At 45.9% G+C, this 19,624-nt stretch overlaps 1 protein-coding gene across 3 annotated transcripts in view; it reads left to right on the forward strand.

Annotated features, from left to right (window-relative positions):
• The window catches only part of ACSBG1 (acyl-CoA synthetase bubblegum family member 1), a 687,864-nt gene that overhangs the window by 106,432 nt on the left and 561,808 nt on the right, over positions 1 to 19,624 (forward strand). Inside the window, exon 1 of one of the 3 annotated variants that reach the window (XM_085643719.1) lies at positions 3,069 to 3,231. The exons of 1 other annotated variant lie outside the window; for it this stretch is intronic. In XM_085643719.1, coding sequence (XP_085499845.1) covers positions 3,152 to 3,231 — 80 coding nt within the window. In that variant the 5' untranslated portion in view covers positions 3,069 to 3,151. Of the gene's footprint in view, positions 1 to 3,068; positions 3,232 to 19,624 lie in introns of those variants that run through there. One more of the 3 variants, XM_085643718.1, reaches the window with a different exon arrangement.

Below are 19,624 nucleotides of genomic sequence, written 5' to 3' on the forward strand. Positions count from 1 at the left end.
AGTGAAGACTGCGAGGAAGCCTTCCAAAACTTAAAGACAGATATGTGCACAGCTTTACCCCTACAAGGCTATGATCCTGCATTACAAAATAACGTAACGACAGACGCAAGCAATAGGGGTTTAGGCGCAGTTCTCACTCAAAAAGACTCCAAAGGGAATATATATACAGTAGCTTTTGCCTCAAGCTCGCTTACACAGGCAGAAGAGAAATTTTCTGTAATTGAACGGGAAGCACTAGCTTGTGTGTGGGCACTGGAGCACTTCAGGCAATACATTTGGGGCAGAATGGTACATTTGTGTACTGATCATGAGCCTTTAACCAAGGTACTCACTACAAAGGGTTTATACACCGCTACGCCAAAGTTGGCTAGACTGTCAGTACGCCTATTTGATTTTGTGTACAAAGTACAATATGTTCCGGGTGTGAAAAATGTGGTTGCGGACTATCTAAGCAGGATGCCCGTTAAGACAAAAGAAATCGCTCACAGCGAAAAAGAAGAACCATGTATAGCGAATGTCCTAGAACGCTCCAGCGGTATTGATAAAGAAGAGTGGTTCAATGAGCAGAAAAAGGATGACATAATCCGTCAAGTCTTAAAAAAAATCAATGAGGGATGGTCTGCTAAAAACAAACTACCGGAACCCCTCAAGCACTTCTGGGAAGTCAAGGATGAATTGTGCATGGATGCTGATAAAACACAGGTGGCTTTTAGACCGCCCTTGCAACCCATTCCCTGCCCCTCAATGCCTTGGGAGAGAATAGGTATCGACATAATGGGACCAGTGTCTGAAGATCTTGATCAATGGTATAAAGTTGTAATCAAAGATCACTTCACTAAATGGCCTGAAGTTAAAATTACTAACAAACCAGATGCACAAAGTATAGTAAAATTCATGGATGAAACTTTTGCACGTGAAGGCCTTCCCAAACAGATCGTAAGCGACAATGGTGCGCAATTCACGTCAGAATTGTTTAAGAACTACATTCTCAGACATAACATCAAACATAAGACAACGTCAGTCTACCATCCCGCAGGTAATGGTGCTGTTGAAAGATTCAACAGAGTTTTAAAGGGTACCATCAAGCTTGCAATCAATAGCAATCTCAACTGGAAGCAAGAAGCTTTCAGAACGGTGTGGGCGTACAGAATCACACCTTGTGAAACGACGGGACATAGTCCTTTTGAACTGATGCGGGGTAGGACACCTCTTTCAAGAGACAATGTTGGCTGGATTAAAGCAGCTAAAAGAGTACACTGGTCAACAAGACAAGTCAGGGAGAGACTTACACAATCTCAGCTCAAATCTAAGAAAAACTACGACGAAAAACATGGATGTAAATATGTGGAACTCAAGGTAGGAGACCTGGTCAAAGTGAGGAGAAGTGGTCATGTAGGTAAGACACAGAACAGGTATACCACTCCCTTGACCGTGCAAAATGTGTTTTGTAATTCAGCACTCCTGAGTGATGGTAGACTATGGCACTTCTCCGCACTTTCAGCATACAAAAAGCCAACTAAGGAAAAAGATGACTCCGTAAAGACAGAATCCATGGAGAAGTCTCCTCTTACAACTAAAAGCAATAGGGCCACCAGTTACTCTACAGACTGTGAGTCCGACTACGAGTTCCCTGCATCATCGGCACCGGCAGTGTGCAGCAAATCAAGATCCATCTTCACATCAACTACTGGAACTATCTATCAGCCATTTACTACGAGAACCAGGCGCATGTTGCCACCTACGCCGTCTAGTGAGACTTCACCGTAAATTAGCAGGAGCCGTGCTGGAAGGTTGTTGGGTCCACCGGTCAAACTAAAAGACTATGTCTGTGAGTGATTGTCACAGTGCCTAGGGATGAACTTATACTACCTTTATTTTGTTATTGTGTTTCTCATTTGCAAAGGGGGAAGATGTGTTACGTTTTACCTATTATCCTTCTTAGGACACCGTTCATGCTACGCGTTGTAGTGTCCCTGCGCGGACACCATACCCTCAGTGAAGTCACCAGCTGTTAACTGTCCGATGACAGTTGACAGCTGATCGCCGAACTGACATGACGTTCATTGCTCCAGTTCCTGTAGGAGCATGTGTTGGCGCATAAGATTAAAAGAACTTATTGAAACCACTTCGTGCTGGAGTTCTTAACAGTTGGATTCACAGAAGTCATGAATGGCGGCATTTTGCAATTTAAAGTCCAAGTCTGCACTGAGATTGGGGAGCATCAATAAATAAAGGAGTCCTTTTCCAGCAACCACCATAGCACACCACACAACAGCACACCAATGAGCTGAACGTTGTTGTGTGCAGCACAAGTAGTAGTAAAACAGCAATGCAACTATCACAGATTGAGTATCACTTCTGGAGCTTTTCACTAGACCCACATACATCACCACAATTTATATTTAGTGTAAGGTAAAGGTGCCCAATCCAATATGGCCGCTTTAGTCTTGCGGGTTGATGGGGCGTGGCAGTGGCATTGCGGGTAGACTGATGAACGTTTGGGCGCTAAACTTGAAGCTTCCAGAGTTTGAAAAACAGCAAAACACACTGTGATACTTTTGTTAAGGCTATTGATAGGTCAGCAATAGCTTTGGTCTTCTTGACACTTCGACCTGTCAGTTGCACACCTGTCTGCATTGCTTCCCCGTGCATTTTGTGCATTCGAAAGGCATGCCGACATTTCATCAATTCCATAATATGCGAATAAAAAAGTCTCAGGGCGTTTTCGCTTGCTTCGCATATCTAGTTATTTTCTTTACAGAAACGATGTTTTAAATTGACTCGTTTTTGTGAGCGAATTGACATGCCTGTTTTAGGGTGGCTGCCTGTCTTACATTAAATTGAATTTTACTTTGTCTTTCTTTTATTCTCATGACTTCATGTTGACAGACAACTGTGAAGGAGTACATAGCTTACCACAAAGTTGCTTTAGTTTACAGCTGCAGCGTCGGTAAAGGAGGGAAAGGGTGCAAGCTGGGACAAGCAGTGCGCTTCCATCTGGAGGTGTGTCTGTAGCAGTTTATAGATAGAGCACCAGTCCCAGCTCTAGGCACAAGACGTCCACGCCCACACAAGGAAGCATACATACTAAACATTATTCACACATTGCTTACCTCAGCAAACTCAGCCCGCGACCCCTCGCGCCACCAACATGAAGTTCCTGAAAGCTGCTTCCCTGGTGCGGATACTGGGCTTCACACACACCAAGCAGACCCCGTTGAACAGCTTCAGGTAGTGTTCTTCTGGACATTTCCAAATTAAACGTTATGCAACAGTGCTCATGTTGACTCTGGCAAAGCCACCCCAACAGACAGAATGATTTACTATACTGAGTGATGTATACCTTAGATTCATGAAATAAGAGCTTAAGGTGAAGTTTGTGCTGTTGAGACTGCATTACAACATTTGAACGCTTTCTCTACCACTTTATGGAAAAAAGAAAACGATCGAGCGTTTGGATCAGATTTCAGCTTTGCGTGTTTTGAGTAAATGCATTTAAACTGGGCTTTTATGTAGGTGAGTACGGACTGTGCTTTTGCTCAGCAGAACATTATAGGCAGAGATCAACTTTAGGCCAATAAGCAGCAATGGAGGATGACATTATGCAGTAGGGTTTACTAGATTATGCGGCATGAAACGCAAATTACGTGGCATAATGCTGCACATTGTAGGGCAGTATTATTTTGCTATTTTGACTCGAAGTAATACTGCCTGGGTAAAAGATGTACATTGGTAAGACTAGTGTAACAAGTGACCACAGAAATTAACTTCTAAAAAGTGACCACTCAGCCTTTCCAGAGTGCCACTTGTAGTACTTTTTTGTAACTTCATCAGTTGAGCTAGAAACTAAATATTTGTTTGTTAAATCTGCGAATTATAAAGCAGAGGGATTATCTGATGAGCTTGGTAAATCCTCAATTATCCGGAAAAAAAGGGGCGGCCACAGAATCACACAATTCCAGTGGCCCTAATTATAGGACATTGCCGAAGGTGTAGTGTGTCCGATATCCTGACGGAATGCTGAGCCTACGGTGACTGAAATCTGTGTGGAGGGACAGTGAGCTGAGTGCTGCTGACTGGAACCGAAGGCTGGAGGGATCGGTCAGAGGTCTCCTGAGAAGTCTTCATGGAGGTCGTCCCAGCGTAGAGTTTTCCTATGTATCCAGGACCCTCTTATATTTTACCAGAGAGGTCCCAAGTCCCTAATTTGTGACCAAGATGTGGATCAAACCCTTGATGAACATATTCCTCTCATTCCTGTACTGCAGTGCCAAAGTCAGCAGCCATTGATGATTTATGGCCAGCACCACCATGTTCTGCATCGTGGATGCAGGAAAAAACACTGTAGATTTGCTTTGCCTTCTTATGTAATTCCATACCAAATTGCAGCAGCTGACGCCCCACACCCCTCCCGCAAGGCTTATAAGAAGGTGGAGCTATTGTAGATTCAGCATCCAACACACAGAGGTACCCAACCTCTGAATGAGGAGGGGCGGGACTGGGTGGGGGGAGTGCTGAGAGGTAGACAGATTATATAGCCATCAGTTTTCGGTGAGTGTCCCATTACCTGCCACCTCTAAATGACGGCTTTCTGCTGTTTTGGAAGCCTGCTGTTATTGCACCATAGGCAAGCAATCGCCAGTCAGTTCCATAGAGCTCCTCACCTACCACTTCAGGTTACAAGGCCACTGGGTTAGTGCCTTTCAATTTCTGATACTTTGCAGCATTTGCAGCAGCTAACGTCCTAGTGTACTTTCTGATATTTAAATGTTTCTCTTGTCTTCATTGCTCGATTTTGCATGCAAGAAAGTGTCACTCATAATCATTGAAATGTCACTCATATTTACACTGAAATTATGAAAATGTCTCACATAGCAATCTGAAACCTTGGCAGCTATGCAGTGGCGGCTCCTTTATAGGTGACAAAAGGGCAATGACTCCCCCCCAACCATCATGCCTTACTCAGCACCTAATTGTTATGATATTACAGCTTTTACATGATCTTACCGATCGATTGTTTGCATATAAAAGCTGTAATATCACCCTTCACCAGAAGACAGCTCCCCGGGGCTGTATTGCGCATGTGTCAGGCGTGGGCTGCTCCAGCCAGTCCTTTCACAGCTGCAATACATATCCGGCGACATGCTGTACTAGCCTCAGGCAGTGCAGCATGTCAAAAAATGGTGAATTGGTGCCTGTCCCTCACACGCCCTTATGACCCATCAGAAGCCACAATAATGGAAAAGGACAGCCATCCCTCCTACCTGAGCTTCTGATTGGGGATAAGGGTGTGAGCCTCTCTCTAGTGCACCTTTTACTGAATCTGGGCAGTTGGGAATCGTGATTCTTGAAGTGCGCGTCAAGGACTGCCTTGGATAAGTTTCACCTTATGTGTGTGTCTGAGAGCATGTCCATATTGTTTGTGTGTCTGCGAGCCTGCACCAGTGTATGTGTATTTGACTGTGTGTATGCATGCAATTGTACAAAGTTGTATCAGCATATGTTGAAAAAATGTACGTTGTGGCAATGCTACCTGCATCGCTTCCCCTCATCCCTTCACCTTGGCAGTGTAGTCTAGGTCCAAAAATAACTTCTCAGGAAGCTACAAAAAACATTTCAAAGCATATTAACAAGCAGCATTTGGAACAATTAAATCTGGCTGTAGTCCTGAGCGGAATCGGGGGCCTCGTGGAAATGTAATGCTAGGTGACGTAGCAATCCAGCTCAACATAAAAACTCCATTTGCAGCACCGACTTTATTTTAAGGTGTCCCATGGTAATGGCCTTTGAGTTTAACAATTGTTGACTTAGCTTCTGCACATGGTTATAAAATAGAATATTACCACAGGATTGTTTGTGTAGATAGCTTAGGATAATAAAGGGCATTACAAGCCAGTGAAGTATGGACTAGAAATTGGCCCAGACAGAAGGGCTGACAAAAACAGCAGATCCACGATGTGAAAATAGATACTCCGAAGGAGTGTATGTACTTATTCTGTGTCATAAATGTACATTAAAATGTATTGATATGTGTGGGGGGAGCATCAGGAGGGAATTATGTTCATGGAGCACAAAATGTGTGTTAAAATAGCTGAAAAGCAGTTGGAGAGGCTAGTCTTGCAATGCAATCAGCTTCTTCCTTCCCTTTTTTCTCCCTCTCCTCTTACTCCTTTTCTCCGCTTTATGTTGTTTTGCCCTTTTTCCATTCGCTCCTCTTTCATGTTCCTTGTTGTGCCATTGTCCTCCCTTTCCTCTTTTTCTTTCTTGCTCTTTTCTTTCTCCTCTTCAGTTTCTTGCTTTGAATCTCCTCTTTACTTTTTTCTTTCTTTTTCTCTTCATTTCTTGTCCTCTTACCTCTCACATTCCATAACTCATCCCATCTCTAGTTCCTCTTTTACTTTTTCTCTCCTCATCTTTTCCTCTTTCTTTCTCTCTACCATGTTTTCACACCCTCTCCTTGTTTTTGCATGTTCTCTTCCCCATCTGCTTTGCTCATTCCTTTCTTCCCTTCTGTATTCCCCTTATATTGTTTTAATCTCACATTTATTCTCCTTCTTGCTGTCTTCACCATTTCCATTACCACTCTTCACAATTTGATAATCTCCACTATGAACTCTCTACCTTTTTCTCGCCTCTCCTTTTGTTTGCTCTCCCCTTTCTTCATTTTCTTTACATGATCCTCATCTTTTCATTCCATCCATTTTTTTCCACCTTTCTCTACGTCTTTCTCCTCTCCCCTTCCCTTTTGATGTCTTCTGTCTATTTTTCCTCTCCTAATTTGCTCTCCCTCATTTTCTTTTTCTTGCTTTCTTAATTTTGCTCATCTTTCCTCTTCTCCCTAAATGTACTCCTAATGCACTACCCATCTCTTTAACAGAGCCTCAGAGCACATCTAGTTCCACACATCTAAATTCCTCACATACCTGAAAATAATTGGTCCACCAGTCTAATATTCTTGAGAATGTGGATACGCCGCAGCATCACAGACAGCTCCCACCTATCATCTGAAATCCTCTCTATTACACCACCCTCATGACACCCTATCCATTACTTCACTTCCTCATGCTGGATCCTCTCATCCCCTCCACCCCCTCTCACAATTTAACTACAAGGTCCCCATCCCGCTCCCCTCTTTTTTCTTTTCAACTTTCGCTCCAGTTGTAGACCTCTTGTCCCCCTGTCTCCCTCCCCCACACTCCCGAATTCTCCCACCACCAACTACTATACATGGCTCCTGGCCATCTTTCACATCAGAAGTCGACATCACAACTTCCCACACAACAGTACACCAAACACTATACCATTTCTTATAATCTCACCTCACATAACCATACAATACTTCTGCATTTGGCTAATATACTCTCTAATGTGGATTCCTCTCTTTCTCATGCTCTCTCTCTTGCCTCTCCCTCTCCTGCTCACTGTCTACACCTGTTCTAGACCATCACTTACTCAACAACTCGCCACCACTAAAACTCAGTCTCCAAATAAAATTTACCTGCTACTTCATCCCTGGTCCCTACTTTGCCTTCTCTTCTTACTGTACCACAATATTCCATGGCATACAACCCAGGTCACAGCATACCATACAAACTCCACAGAGAGTCCGCCTACCACCGTACAAGTCAGAGGCCTCCGAAGTCATCTGCGGCGTCCCCCAAGGACCATCTCTGAGCCCCACCCTCTTCAACGTCTACATGAGCCCCCTCGCGGCCATCGTACGCAAACACAACCTCAGCATAATCTCCTACGCCGACGACACCCAGCTGATCCTCTCCCTGACCAACGACCCCGCCGCCGCCAGAGCCAACCTGCACGAAGGGATGAAAGAGGTAGCCGAGTGGATGACGACCAGCCGCCTGAAACTGAACTCGGACAAGACGGAGGTCCTCATCCTGGGCTCCTCACCCTCCGCCTGGGACAACTCCTGGTGGCCTCCCGCCCTGGGCACCGCACCCAAACCGACAGACCATGCACGAAACCTGGGCTTCATCCTGGACTCCTCCCTCTCCATGACCAGGCAAGCCAACAACGTCTCCTCGGCGTGCTTCAACATCCTACGCATGCTACGGAAGATCTTCTGGTGGATCCCCACCGAGACCAGGAAGACCGTCACCCAGGCCCTCGTCACCAGCCGACTGGACTACGCCAACGCCCTCTACGCCGGTACCACCGCCAAGCTCCAGAAGAGACTCCAGCGGATCCAGAACGCCTCAGCCAGACTCATCCTCGACATCCCACGAACCAGCCACATCTCCGGACATCTGAGAGACCTTCACTGGCTCCCCGTCAACAAAAGAATCACCTTCCGCCTCCTCACCCACGCACACAAAGCCCTACACGACCAAGGCCCGAGCTACCTCAACAGCCGAGTCAACTTCTACGCTCCCAAACGCCACCTCCGATCAGCCAACCACGCCCTCGCCGCCGTCCCCCGCATCCGAAGAGCGACTACAGGAGGAAGGTCCTTCTCCTACCTGGCCGCCAAGACCTGGAACTCCCTCCCTCCCGACCTGCGCCTGACCCAAGACCACCTCTCCTTCAGGAAGAAGCTGAAGACCTGGCTGTTCGAGCAGTAGCGGCACCCCTCCCCCCCCCCAGCGCCTTGAGACCCTACGGGTATGTAGCGCGCTTTATAAGTGTCACTGATTGATTGATTGATCTAAAATACCACCTGCTTTCACACTTAGGCACATGACGCAACAATGCAGAGACATGATCAACAGCATCACTTAATACATCTCACCATACACCACCCAATCACTCTTGCCTTAACTCACTTCAGCATACCACTAGCCCATGCACCTAGACCATTTTGTCACTTGTGACTAACACATTTCAGTACACCAATCTATCACACCCCTTTCAGTGGCCATTTATTGATTAAAGACCAATACATAAAAGACCTATGCAAAAGCAGTTTTACAGAGAGTGAACCTTGCCGAAGGACATAAGTGCACTTCACCAAAGACACAGGCCATGCTCCATTTTTTGGCACAAGGATATTTTTTGAGATTCAAAACTGCTTCCTAGTGTTGCATAAATAGCAGCTATACCCACTAGGCAACATCGCCATCAACATTCATCCTCCTCATCAGACGTCAATGCCATTAGTGAAATTAAAGGTAAGTCTGTTGTAATGCCCACCCTATATATGGCCTAGCAATTTATCTCATTCTCTTTGATGTCTTACTCAGTCAAAATCAAAAACGTTGTTTACGCCCCACCACTTTCTATATCCACCAGCTGAGCGGAGTCCAGAGGGGGCCCCCTCCATGTACCTTGCAGGGGGGCCCCCTCAAGTTTCGTTACGCCACTGAAGAAAAGAGTAGATTTCACAGCACTTTTAAGGTAGTAATACTGTTTGACTAAACGAGAGCACACTATTCTTAGCAGTACATACCTATGCTTTGAAAAACTCCCAAGACACCCTTTAGATCCCATATCGATTTATGCCAGGAGCAGAGTTCTAAGTGTAGGACCTTCCTTTCACAATTACAACGGCACCTTCATGACTTGCCGATGAGCATGAGTATTTGACAATGGCAAACAAGAAATATATGTGACAACTTGTGTGCATCTAATAATTTCAACATTTTATGGTCTTCTTAAGAAGGTAATCTCCTGTTTTCTAAAAATACCCCCTAAGAAATTACCTGCTCCCAAAGGATGCTGGCAGATTTTTTACAGGTTATAAAGGAAAGTGACACTCATCTAGAGGCTATATGGAGCACATTTCATGGTTATTGTGTGTATATATATTTATATATATATCGATCCTGGATTACCACTTCCCTTGGTAGCTTGAACACAGGTACGGACCACCAAAGTGCAGATTTAATTATTGTGCTTTATTTGCCACATCAGTCAGCATGACGCGTTTCGGCTGCGTTACCACAGTCTTGATCACATGACACCCCGGAACCAAAATGGGCTTTTTATAGTGATTCCCTTAACAGAAAGGTCACAATGAAGAGGCCTAATAGTAGAGCTAGACAACATACTACCACGATGTGTGATAAATCAAATAAATCAAAGTTCCCAATCAATGTTTGTAATAAATACTATAAATAGTTTAAATACAACAATCTGACAAATACGAACAAATTAGCAAATATATATAAAACCAAATGGTTACTGCTCTGCTCCTTATGTCATGTGAGGACTAATGCTCAATTCTAATATGCCCTTATAAGAGAGACCCCAAATGTCAAGAGCAAGTGCATAAAAACGATTATTAAACAGTGAAAAATGATCCATGCTTGACAGATATTGAAGTCATATCTAATAATGGATAAAATAATAAAACAAATATATGAAAGGCATATGGACGATGCCAATACACTTTTTTTTAAGGTTACAAAGGAAAGTGACACTCATCTAGAGGCTATATGGAGCACATTTCATGGTTATTGTGTGTGTGTGTATATATATATATATATATATATATATATATATATATATATATATAATATATATATTTATATTATATTCACTGGGAAATCCTTTAAAGTGATGTTATAAGGTGTTTAAATGTTGAAATAACACAAAACATATGTTTAAAAACAAAAAAAAACACAGAAAATCACCAGTTATAGTTTACTGAGCTAACTGTAACTTGCGCCCCGCCTAGCACTGCTTATGACCTCACATATTACATCACTCATGACATGCTAAATGGCATCATTCTTGACACCACTGATGACAACTCAAATAACATCATTGATAACATCATGATTGACATCACTGATGACATGATCCTTCCTACTGCTACTGAAATTACTCTTTGAATTGGTAGATTAATAAAAAAAAGCTAAGTAGATGAAAGATCCACAAATATATTCAACATAAATTGACTATATACGTACATGTGTACATGTGCGATATAGAAACAGTGCTGTACTGGAGACAAGTCTCATTCAAGGTGGTACAAGTGATATGATGCACACTTTAGCTACCAGTCAAGTTTTAAGTGCAAGCAGTAATTAATTAAACAAAGTAATGACTGAGTGCACCTAGTGTGAGTTGCACATATATGTTTTAAATAGTTTTTGGGTTAAGTCAAAGGCCTTTTGCCAAAACTTGTGAAATACGCAAGCTTCTCCTTACAATTCAGTATTCACCTGTGGATGTCTGCACACTTCCTAACATTAAAGAGTGGTCACGAAGAGCTAGCACAAATCTCTGTATAAACTGGAGATTTACAAAGTGCAGATATTTATTTAATTTCGGAGACATTATACATTGTTGTAGAATGTACAATATATGGGTGACTCACCTACAGACGGTTCAAACTGCAGTACAATTTTCAGTGTGTTCTGATTGTGTACACCATGCTGCTCACTTCAGGAATATTTGTAGGGTACTTTAACAATCTACGGAGAGTACTCCATAGTGCCGGGGCATGTCTTATCATTGGCTAAGGTTTAGATGTGAAGCCATTGATTTAAAATTCTATAGCAGATGTGGATATTTAACAGGCACATCTCTTAAGATAAATAATGACCAAACACTTTTAAGAATGGTGTTCAAGGCATAAAAGGTTGCTGATTGCATTATTGTCTACAGAGTCATTACGTTTCTTACTTACCCAAATTCCACTAAAAACAGATTATAATATCTACTAAATGTGGGTAAATTTACAAATATGCTTCATGTTGAAAATGCTAGGTTCATTAGCATTAAGGAGGTGATAGAAAAATTGATCTAGGTGTTGCTTGCTGAATAGCTTCCAGTTAGACAAATGTATAGCAAACTGTCACATTCATTGGATGATGTCATCTGTGATGTCATCAATTATGTCATTTGAGATAATATCAGTGATGCGATCGATGATGTAATTTAACATGTCATGCGTGATGGAATATGTGAAGTCATAAGGAGGACATGATGGGGAGCAAGCTATAATTAGTTTACTGAATTATGAACTACTGCATGGTGCCTGGGCTGCAACATTGTACGATCCAGGTGTCCTGCTGACCTACCTCTCATTGTCATTTGGTGAAGTCATGAAAAAACAACTGGTGAGACTAAGATTTGGGTTCATCCCCCTGAAAACCTACTGGTGTGGCCGGAGGAGCTTTGATGACACCAATAGACAATGCTGTTTCAGCGCAAAATGAGAGGAATCTCTGACCCACACTCTCTCCATTTGCAAAAAGCTGCTCCCGGTAAGAAAGTTCTGGCTGCGATCATTACAAATATCGGATATATTATGGCGTGCCCTAAACATCAGGACCTGCCAACGTGCTGTGCAAGCATGTTTGAGAGGCGGATCATCACAGATAGTGGCCTGATTCTTAAAATGTATGATATTTTCCCTAACACTCTCTATCAATGAGGAGGACTCTGAATTAGAATCTTTGTTAAATTAATATGCTGCTAAAAACTTTGTACTTTTCCAGACTAAAAACATGGTACCTCACATGGGCATTAAGTTCTGACTTTGCATATCAGACAAAGCTAGCACTTCAGATACTGTGGATTTAGGTGAACTGAGTACTACCTGACCACATGTTCCTTATGATCATGAGGCCAGACAACATTATTGCCAATGTAGGCCTCTTAATCCGCTACGATTAATTCCTTTGAACTTATTTCAACATAATATGCTGCTAAAAACATTGCACTTTACTAGAGTCTTAGAGGCAAATAGAGCACTTTTGGCCCTTGGAAGTTAGATAGTATTATCACCAAGCCAGACCCATCACAGTAATAGACTGTTAAAAAGAATGCATTTTAAACACATTGAACTTTACCTAGGCATTAACACTGGAATACACAACAGAGGCAAATATGGCAAGCTGCCTTCTGAATTATGTTTTGTTAGCACTCCCCTGTTCGCACCAATGGCTGTCCGTGCAGGGAAGTGCTGTGGGGCGGGGGGTGTGAAAGTGACAAATGACGGGATAGACAATGTAAAATAAATAATAAAATAAAACCACTTACATTGCGCTTGCTGCATCGCCATAAAAGAATGATGTGGGCTGCCCATAATGGGCAATGTCAATGCCCCCTAGCCCCCAAAATCGCCCCAGTATTTCTGCCCCCTCCCCCTCCCGGGGGCAGATGAGGGCAAAAGCCATCGATCTGCCTCCGGGGGAGGGGCAGAAAGCCCACTAGGCACCAGAGATATGTTTATGGGCATGTCAGGGAGTAGACCCTTAGGCAAGGGTTGCTCCCCTTTTTTTTGTCAACACATTTCGACTGCTTCTGCCTTCCCTTGGGGGAAGAACAGCATTATTTTTAGGCTCATCTTTCTCCAAGGGAGCAGGAAACCACTAGACACTAGCGAAAGTTTCTGTGTGTCAGTGAACTGTAGTTCGGGTGATGGTCTGTGTGTACTGGAGTGTGGCTGGCTGTGTGTTCACCTGGATTTTGCTGGCGGTGTGTAGACTTGCGCTTTGCTGGCAGTGTGTGTGGACTAGTGCTTGGCTGGCAGCGTTCGTGGATTGTCCCTTGACTAGCTGTCTGCGTGGATGGCACATGTCTGGCGGTGTGTGTGGACTGTTGCTTGGCTGGCAGTGTATGTGGACTGTCGCTTGGCTGGTGGTGTACATGGACGGCGCTTGGCTGGTGGTGTGCATGGATGGCTGTTGGCTGATGGTGTGGCTTGCGTGGATCCTCCAGCGTTTTATTACCCAGGATCCACTGCAAACCTTAAATTTATGGTTTAAATCTTTTTTTGATATTTTCAACTGTGCCAAGCGAATACAGTGGCTAATGTAAGTCTTTGAGGTATATAAGCAGCTGAGAGCGAGACCAACTACATGCCTTACTACAACAGGTACGTAAACAACCCCACAAAAGGAGTAAAGAAAAACAAGAGACAAAAACCCACGAGAGAAACCCCCCCCAACTCCACCCTCACCATCCTCACTCACCCATATGCGATGTCTGCATCTGTGTATGTGTATAAATGTGATCATTTCTTAGTGGGTCGCTCCGGTGCAAGGACCTCCGAGAGGTGTAAAAGTCTGAGGTATTTGGGGCATGTTAACTCATGAAATTCCTGTGTCAGTAGCGACACATAAGGGTTCCATACCGCCTGGAATTCGTCTCCCTTCCCCGCTAATGTCATGGAGATCTTCTCCATTTCTAAAATGCCATATTCTGTGCAACCACTTTGTGTGTGTTGGGATATTCGCGGTGCCCCAGTGGGCCGGGATGGCTTGAGCTGCTGCTCCGAGCGCCATACCAATCTGCCGGCTGCGTATGGATTTCAGAGGGTATGTTAGTAGGTTTGGGAGGCCCAGCAAAACGTAAGTTGGAAACCGAGGGAGCTGTTTGTCCAAGTATTTATCTACATCATCAATGACCTGTGTCCAATAATTCTGGATCTGCGGACAGTTCCAGAAAATGTGAATTAGTTTCCCCTTGTTTCCGCAGCCCCGCCAGCAGCTGTCGCTATGTGAAGGCTTGATTTTATTTATTCGGACTAGTGTGATACCAGTGTGATGTGATCTTAGTGATTGTCTCAGTAAGGGCCATGCTGCGTGCTATGTGGCGAGCTCTGTAGGCAATACCCTCCCATTCCTTTGCGCTCAGGGATCGCCCAAGTTCCTCCTCCCAATGTTTCCACCTCCCCAGATCATGCGTATGGATTTCAGAGGGTATGTTAGTAGGTTTGGGAGGCCCAGCAAAACGTAAGTTGGAAACCGAGGGAGCTGTTTGTCCAAGTATTTATCTACATCATCAATGACCTGTGTCCAATAATTCTGGATCTGCGGACAGTTCCAGAAAATGTGAATTAGTTTCCCCTTGTTTCCGCAGCCCCGCCAGCAGCTGTCGCTATGTGAAGGCTTGATTTTATTTATTCGGACTAGTGTGATACCAGTGTGATGTGATCTTAGTGATTGTCTCAGTAAGGGCCATGCTGCGTGCTATGTGGCGAGCTCTGTAGGCAATACCCTCCCATTCCTTTGCGCTCAGGGATCGCCCAAGTTCCTCCTCCCAATGTGCCCTCCCAGCGTGGAAGGAGTGAATCTGTGTTTGAAGCAAAAGCATGTATAACTCCGAGAGCATGCCTTTATAAGACGATTTGGCCAAGAGCCATCTTTCATACTGGGTCAGCGCCGTTGTACTTTGGCATGATTGGAGGGATGCAAGATCCAATGTCACAGTTGAAGATAGTGGAATCGTTCTGTCTCGGGAAGCCCAAAGTCCTCCCAAAGTTGGGGGAAAGGGAGCAGGCCATCCGAGTCGAAGAAGTGGCCCATGGAGCGGCATTACGATGCCCTCCAGGTGGTGAAATCCGCTGCTGCAGATCCCGGAGTGAAGTCCGGGTTCTCGAACAGAGGGGTCAGCGGGGATGGATATGTAGTCAGACCCATTCTTGTGCTAACACTGTCTCAAACTGACATCGTTGTGCGGGTTATTGAGGACAGATACAGGCTCCGTGGCCTGTGTTTTTTAGGGAGAAATGGGATCTTCCAGAGAGCTGTACCCACCACTGCTCTGTCCTGGAAGAGCCTGTGCTTCTCCGACTCGGGACAGCTCCACTCCACCAGATAGTGCAGCTGCGCCGCCTTAAAATAGAGTTGCAGATCCAGGATTCCCATTTCTCCAGCCTCGGGGGGGGGGGGAGGAATAGCTCAAGGAGCGCTTCATACGCGGCTTCCGTCCCTGCCAAATGAATTGTGCCAGTTCTGATTGGAGTTTCGTGATAGTACCCTTGGGGGGGGAAGAGGGGTATGGTCTGGAAGAGATACAATATCTTGGGGAAGACCGTCATCTTGCAGGCCGCAATCTGTCCCAACCAAGAAATTTGAAGGTGTTTCCACCTCCCCAGATCATTTCGTATTTGTTGGAGAAGCGCCCTGTAATTGCTGTCTATCTTTGCGTGGATTGTGCTGGCTAGTTGAACCCCTAGGTACGGAATAGACTCTGGGGCCCACTGCACCGGGAATTGGGCCACGAGGAGGTCCACTGTACTGCGAGGCACCGAAAGGTTGAGTGCTTGGGATTTACTAATGTTGATTTAAAACTCCGAGACTGCCCCGAAAGCCTACAGCTCCCCCATAAAGGCCGGTAGAGAAGTAATCCGGTTCGCCAGGGATGCCAGGACGTCATCAACATAGAGACTGATGGAATGCCTGTCTCCACCGAATGGTATGCCGACAATCTCCGGGTGATCTCGGATCCTCTGGGCCATGAGCTCCATACACAAAGCAAATAATAGGAGCGAAAGCGGGCAGCCCTGGTGGGTGCCTCTATGTATGGAGAAGGGGGACAAAGTGAACCATTAATCCGGCATGATGCGGAAGGGGCTAGGTAGCAATTCAGGATGCAAGTTCTGCATTTGTCCCGGAACCTGAAGTGCGTCAGTACCTGATCGAGGTACGGTCAATGGACCCGGTCGAATGCTTTTCCGGCATCTACCGCTAAAAGCATGTATTCCCCCTGAAACCTATTAGTCTTGTCAATAATATGCCGGACTCTCTTTGTATTATCGCTGGCCTGTCTATGGGGAATGATACCCACTTGGTCTGGGTCCACTAGGTAGGGGAGGCATACGTTGATTCTGTGGGCTATGATACTTGTGTATAGTTTGAGGTCGATGCTTAAGAGGGAAATCATCCGATAGGAGCTGCAGCGTTGTAAGTCCTTGCCAGGCTTAGGGAGGACTATTATAGAGGCTTGGAGCATGTCGGGAGGGATCGCCCCAGGTTCTGAAAAGGAATTATAGAGTTTTGTAAGAACAGGGGCTAGAGTGGGGCACAAACCTTTATAAAAGGTTGCTGAGATCCCATCCGGACCTGGTGACTTTGACGGTTTGATACGCGCTATCGCCGAGATAACCTCCTCGATGCAGATAGCCTTGTCGAGGGATTCTGCCTGATCTGGGGTGAGAGTCGAGGTCTTTGCCCCCTTCAAATATTGGGATCCGGCCTTACTGTCCAAGCATTGAGAATCATATAGCTGCTCATAAAAGTCCTTAAAAGCTTTCACAATGTCTGAGCTTTCAGTGACCAGGTTCCCCGCGTGGGAATAAATCTCAGTGATGCTCTGTTCTTGTCGTTTAGCCCGGAGGGCATTAGCCAGGCGTCGGCTGCACTTATCTCCCCTAATATAATATGAGAGTCGTAGGCGGAGGGCTGAATATTCTGCCCTATCTGTGTCTAGAGCTGCTAATTGTGCGCGCATGGTGGTCTGCTGGTGCCAGACCCGTGGAGCTCCCGTGCGCTGATGTATACGTTCATGTTCCCTGGTTTGCCCGGTGAGATACTCCCTTTTTTCTCTACACATCTTATTGTCTGCTGAGGAGATAGCAATAAATTCCCCTCTAATGACAGCTCCTCATACTGTCGCTGGTGAGGTTTCGGGGGTATCATTGTGTGTGAGATAGTCTTAAAGTGCGTGTTGTATTTGGTTTTTGACCGCCTTGCAGAGTAGCATTGAATCTCGCAACCGCCAGGACCTGGGGGAAGAGCAATTGGAGGAAGAGAAAGTGCAAGTGTAACCGCTCCGTGGTCGGACAACGCTGCAATGTGTATGTCAATGTCTTGTGTGAGCGGGAGAATTTCCTTGGTGCCCAAAAAATAGTCCAGCCTGGCATACGTTTTGTGGGCATTAGAGTAGTCCGAGTATTCCCTGGACGTCGATGCATAGCCCTCCATAAGTCCACCACCCCCTTCCGCCATGGTCGCACCAAGCCCTCCATAGACACCGCCCCAGACTGGCCATAATACCTTTGAGTTGACCTGTACATAGCATTATCGAATACCAGATAGATTGAGATCCCCTCCCAGTAGTACCTGGAGGTCCCCTGAAGCCAGTGCTCTCTCCATCGCCCCATGCAGGAACCCTTCTTGATTCTCGTTGGGAGTGTAGACTGTGCCTATCGCTAAGGACCGTCCTGCAATGGAGAACCTATAGATTAATAGTCGCCCCCAATTTCTTCTTGTTTCTGCTCTACTGCCCCACGCAAGGACCTGGCTACTCGAATTGCCACTCCCGCCGTCTTGGAGGGAGCAGATGAAAAAAAAAACTTGCTGCGGGAAGGCCCTTGATTTCTGTCTGTGACAGTCCCCTTCTAAGAGGTGGGTTTTTTGCAGTAAGCAGAGATCTGCACGGGAGGACTCAAGGTAATTAAGCATCGCCCACCTTTATGATCGAGTGTATGATTGAGTGTTAAAATGCTAAGACTAGGTCCTGTCATGTGGGCCGCGACCTAGTGCCTGCTTCATACAACCCCATCCCTCTACGCCCCCCCCCCCCCCCCCGGGGTACCCTGGACACCATACAGAGCTTGGAGACAGCACAGTGTATAAAGGTAGCGCTACCCCGCTATGGGTGAGTGTGGATTCTAACAAATTCCTGTTTCAAATGAATAAGCAACTATGATTAGAAAAAATAGAAATACATTCTTTCTTCTAGTCCTGTGGAAGAACGAAACCACATGGTAAGTCCAAAGGGGTGATGTAGTGTGGCCAGTGGCTCGACTCCTCCCGCCGCCCCGCTCTTATCTGTGCATCGTGTTGAAGATGGATCCGGGTTGAAGGGATAGCTGTTTTAGGCAATGTGGAAGGAACCACATCCAAAGCTGCCTGCCGGCCCTTAGCGATCTCCTCCGGGTTTGGCTTTGCTACTGCGCGGCGTCATCCCACTATCTGCCAGCCGCTTTTCATCGCTCTTTGTGAGGCGGGTGGTGCGTCCTCGGGGCGCTGCTCCTTTGGAGGATCTATTCCTAGTACACGGCATGTCTCTGCAAGTGAGCGGAGTTGGAGGAGTTTTCCCTCCCAGTGGAAAATTAAGCGAAAGGGGTGGCCCCATGAATAAGATATGCCCAGACTGCAAAACTGTGCTGTCGCCGGACAGAACGATCGGCATTTCTGCAAACTGAGAGCAGCAAGGTCTTGAAAAAAGGTGAGGGATTGGCCTTGGAAAACAACAGGATGCGAGCTGCAAGCCTTCTTCAGAATCTCCTCTTTAACTTGAAAGTCATACATGCAGACTAGTATGTCCGGGGGGTTAGAAATGTTCTGCCTGGGGAGACCCACCCGGTGTGCTCTGTCCAGTTGAATCGGGGATTGTGGAGGGTCCCCCAAGATATGGTGAAAAAGATCACGGACAAATCCGAAGAGGTCATCTTCCTGTGCAACTGCATATCGATGTGCTGCTCCCAGAGTCGAATAACCTCCTGTGGAAGGGACTCTGCCTCCTCCTCGCGGCCCACTTCCTTTTCCTCCAGATCCGCCACGTGCTCTCTCAAGGCATCCACATCTCTACGGGTCTCCTTGATCTCCTGGGCAAATTCACTTTTTAGGGAGTGACGTTCGTCTCGGAGGGAGGTAAACAGTGCTTCCATAAACGATCGTGTCACTGGGTCTTCTGTGATATTGCCTGGTTGGGACCCGGTCTGCCCGGCGGCACTGTTGTGTCATCTGATGTGGACCCCCCAGCGCGGGAGAGGTCTGTGATCGAGCGGTCCTTCTTGTGGTGCCCGCTCGCCATTGTGAGTGAAACAGCTTTACCAGATGTCCGGGGCCTTCTGGATCGGCGGGTCTCTACATGTGCTGTCTGGTTGTCGACCCCGGACTCGCCCCACTGATCAGGCTGCACCCAGAAGACCGCTCACAACTCGGGCGCACACGTGCTCTGTGTTCGGGTCCTCCCTGTGATA

The sequence above is a fragment of the Triturus cristatus genome, chromosome 3_1, assembly GCF_964204655.1.
Source record: "Triturus cristatus chromosome 3_1, aTriCri1.1, whole genome shotgun sequence".
NCBI classification, from domain to species: Eukaryota; Metazoa; Chordata; class Amphibia; order Caudata; family Salamandridae; genus Triturus; species Triturus cristatus.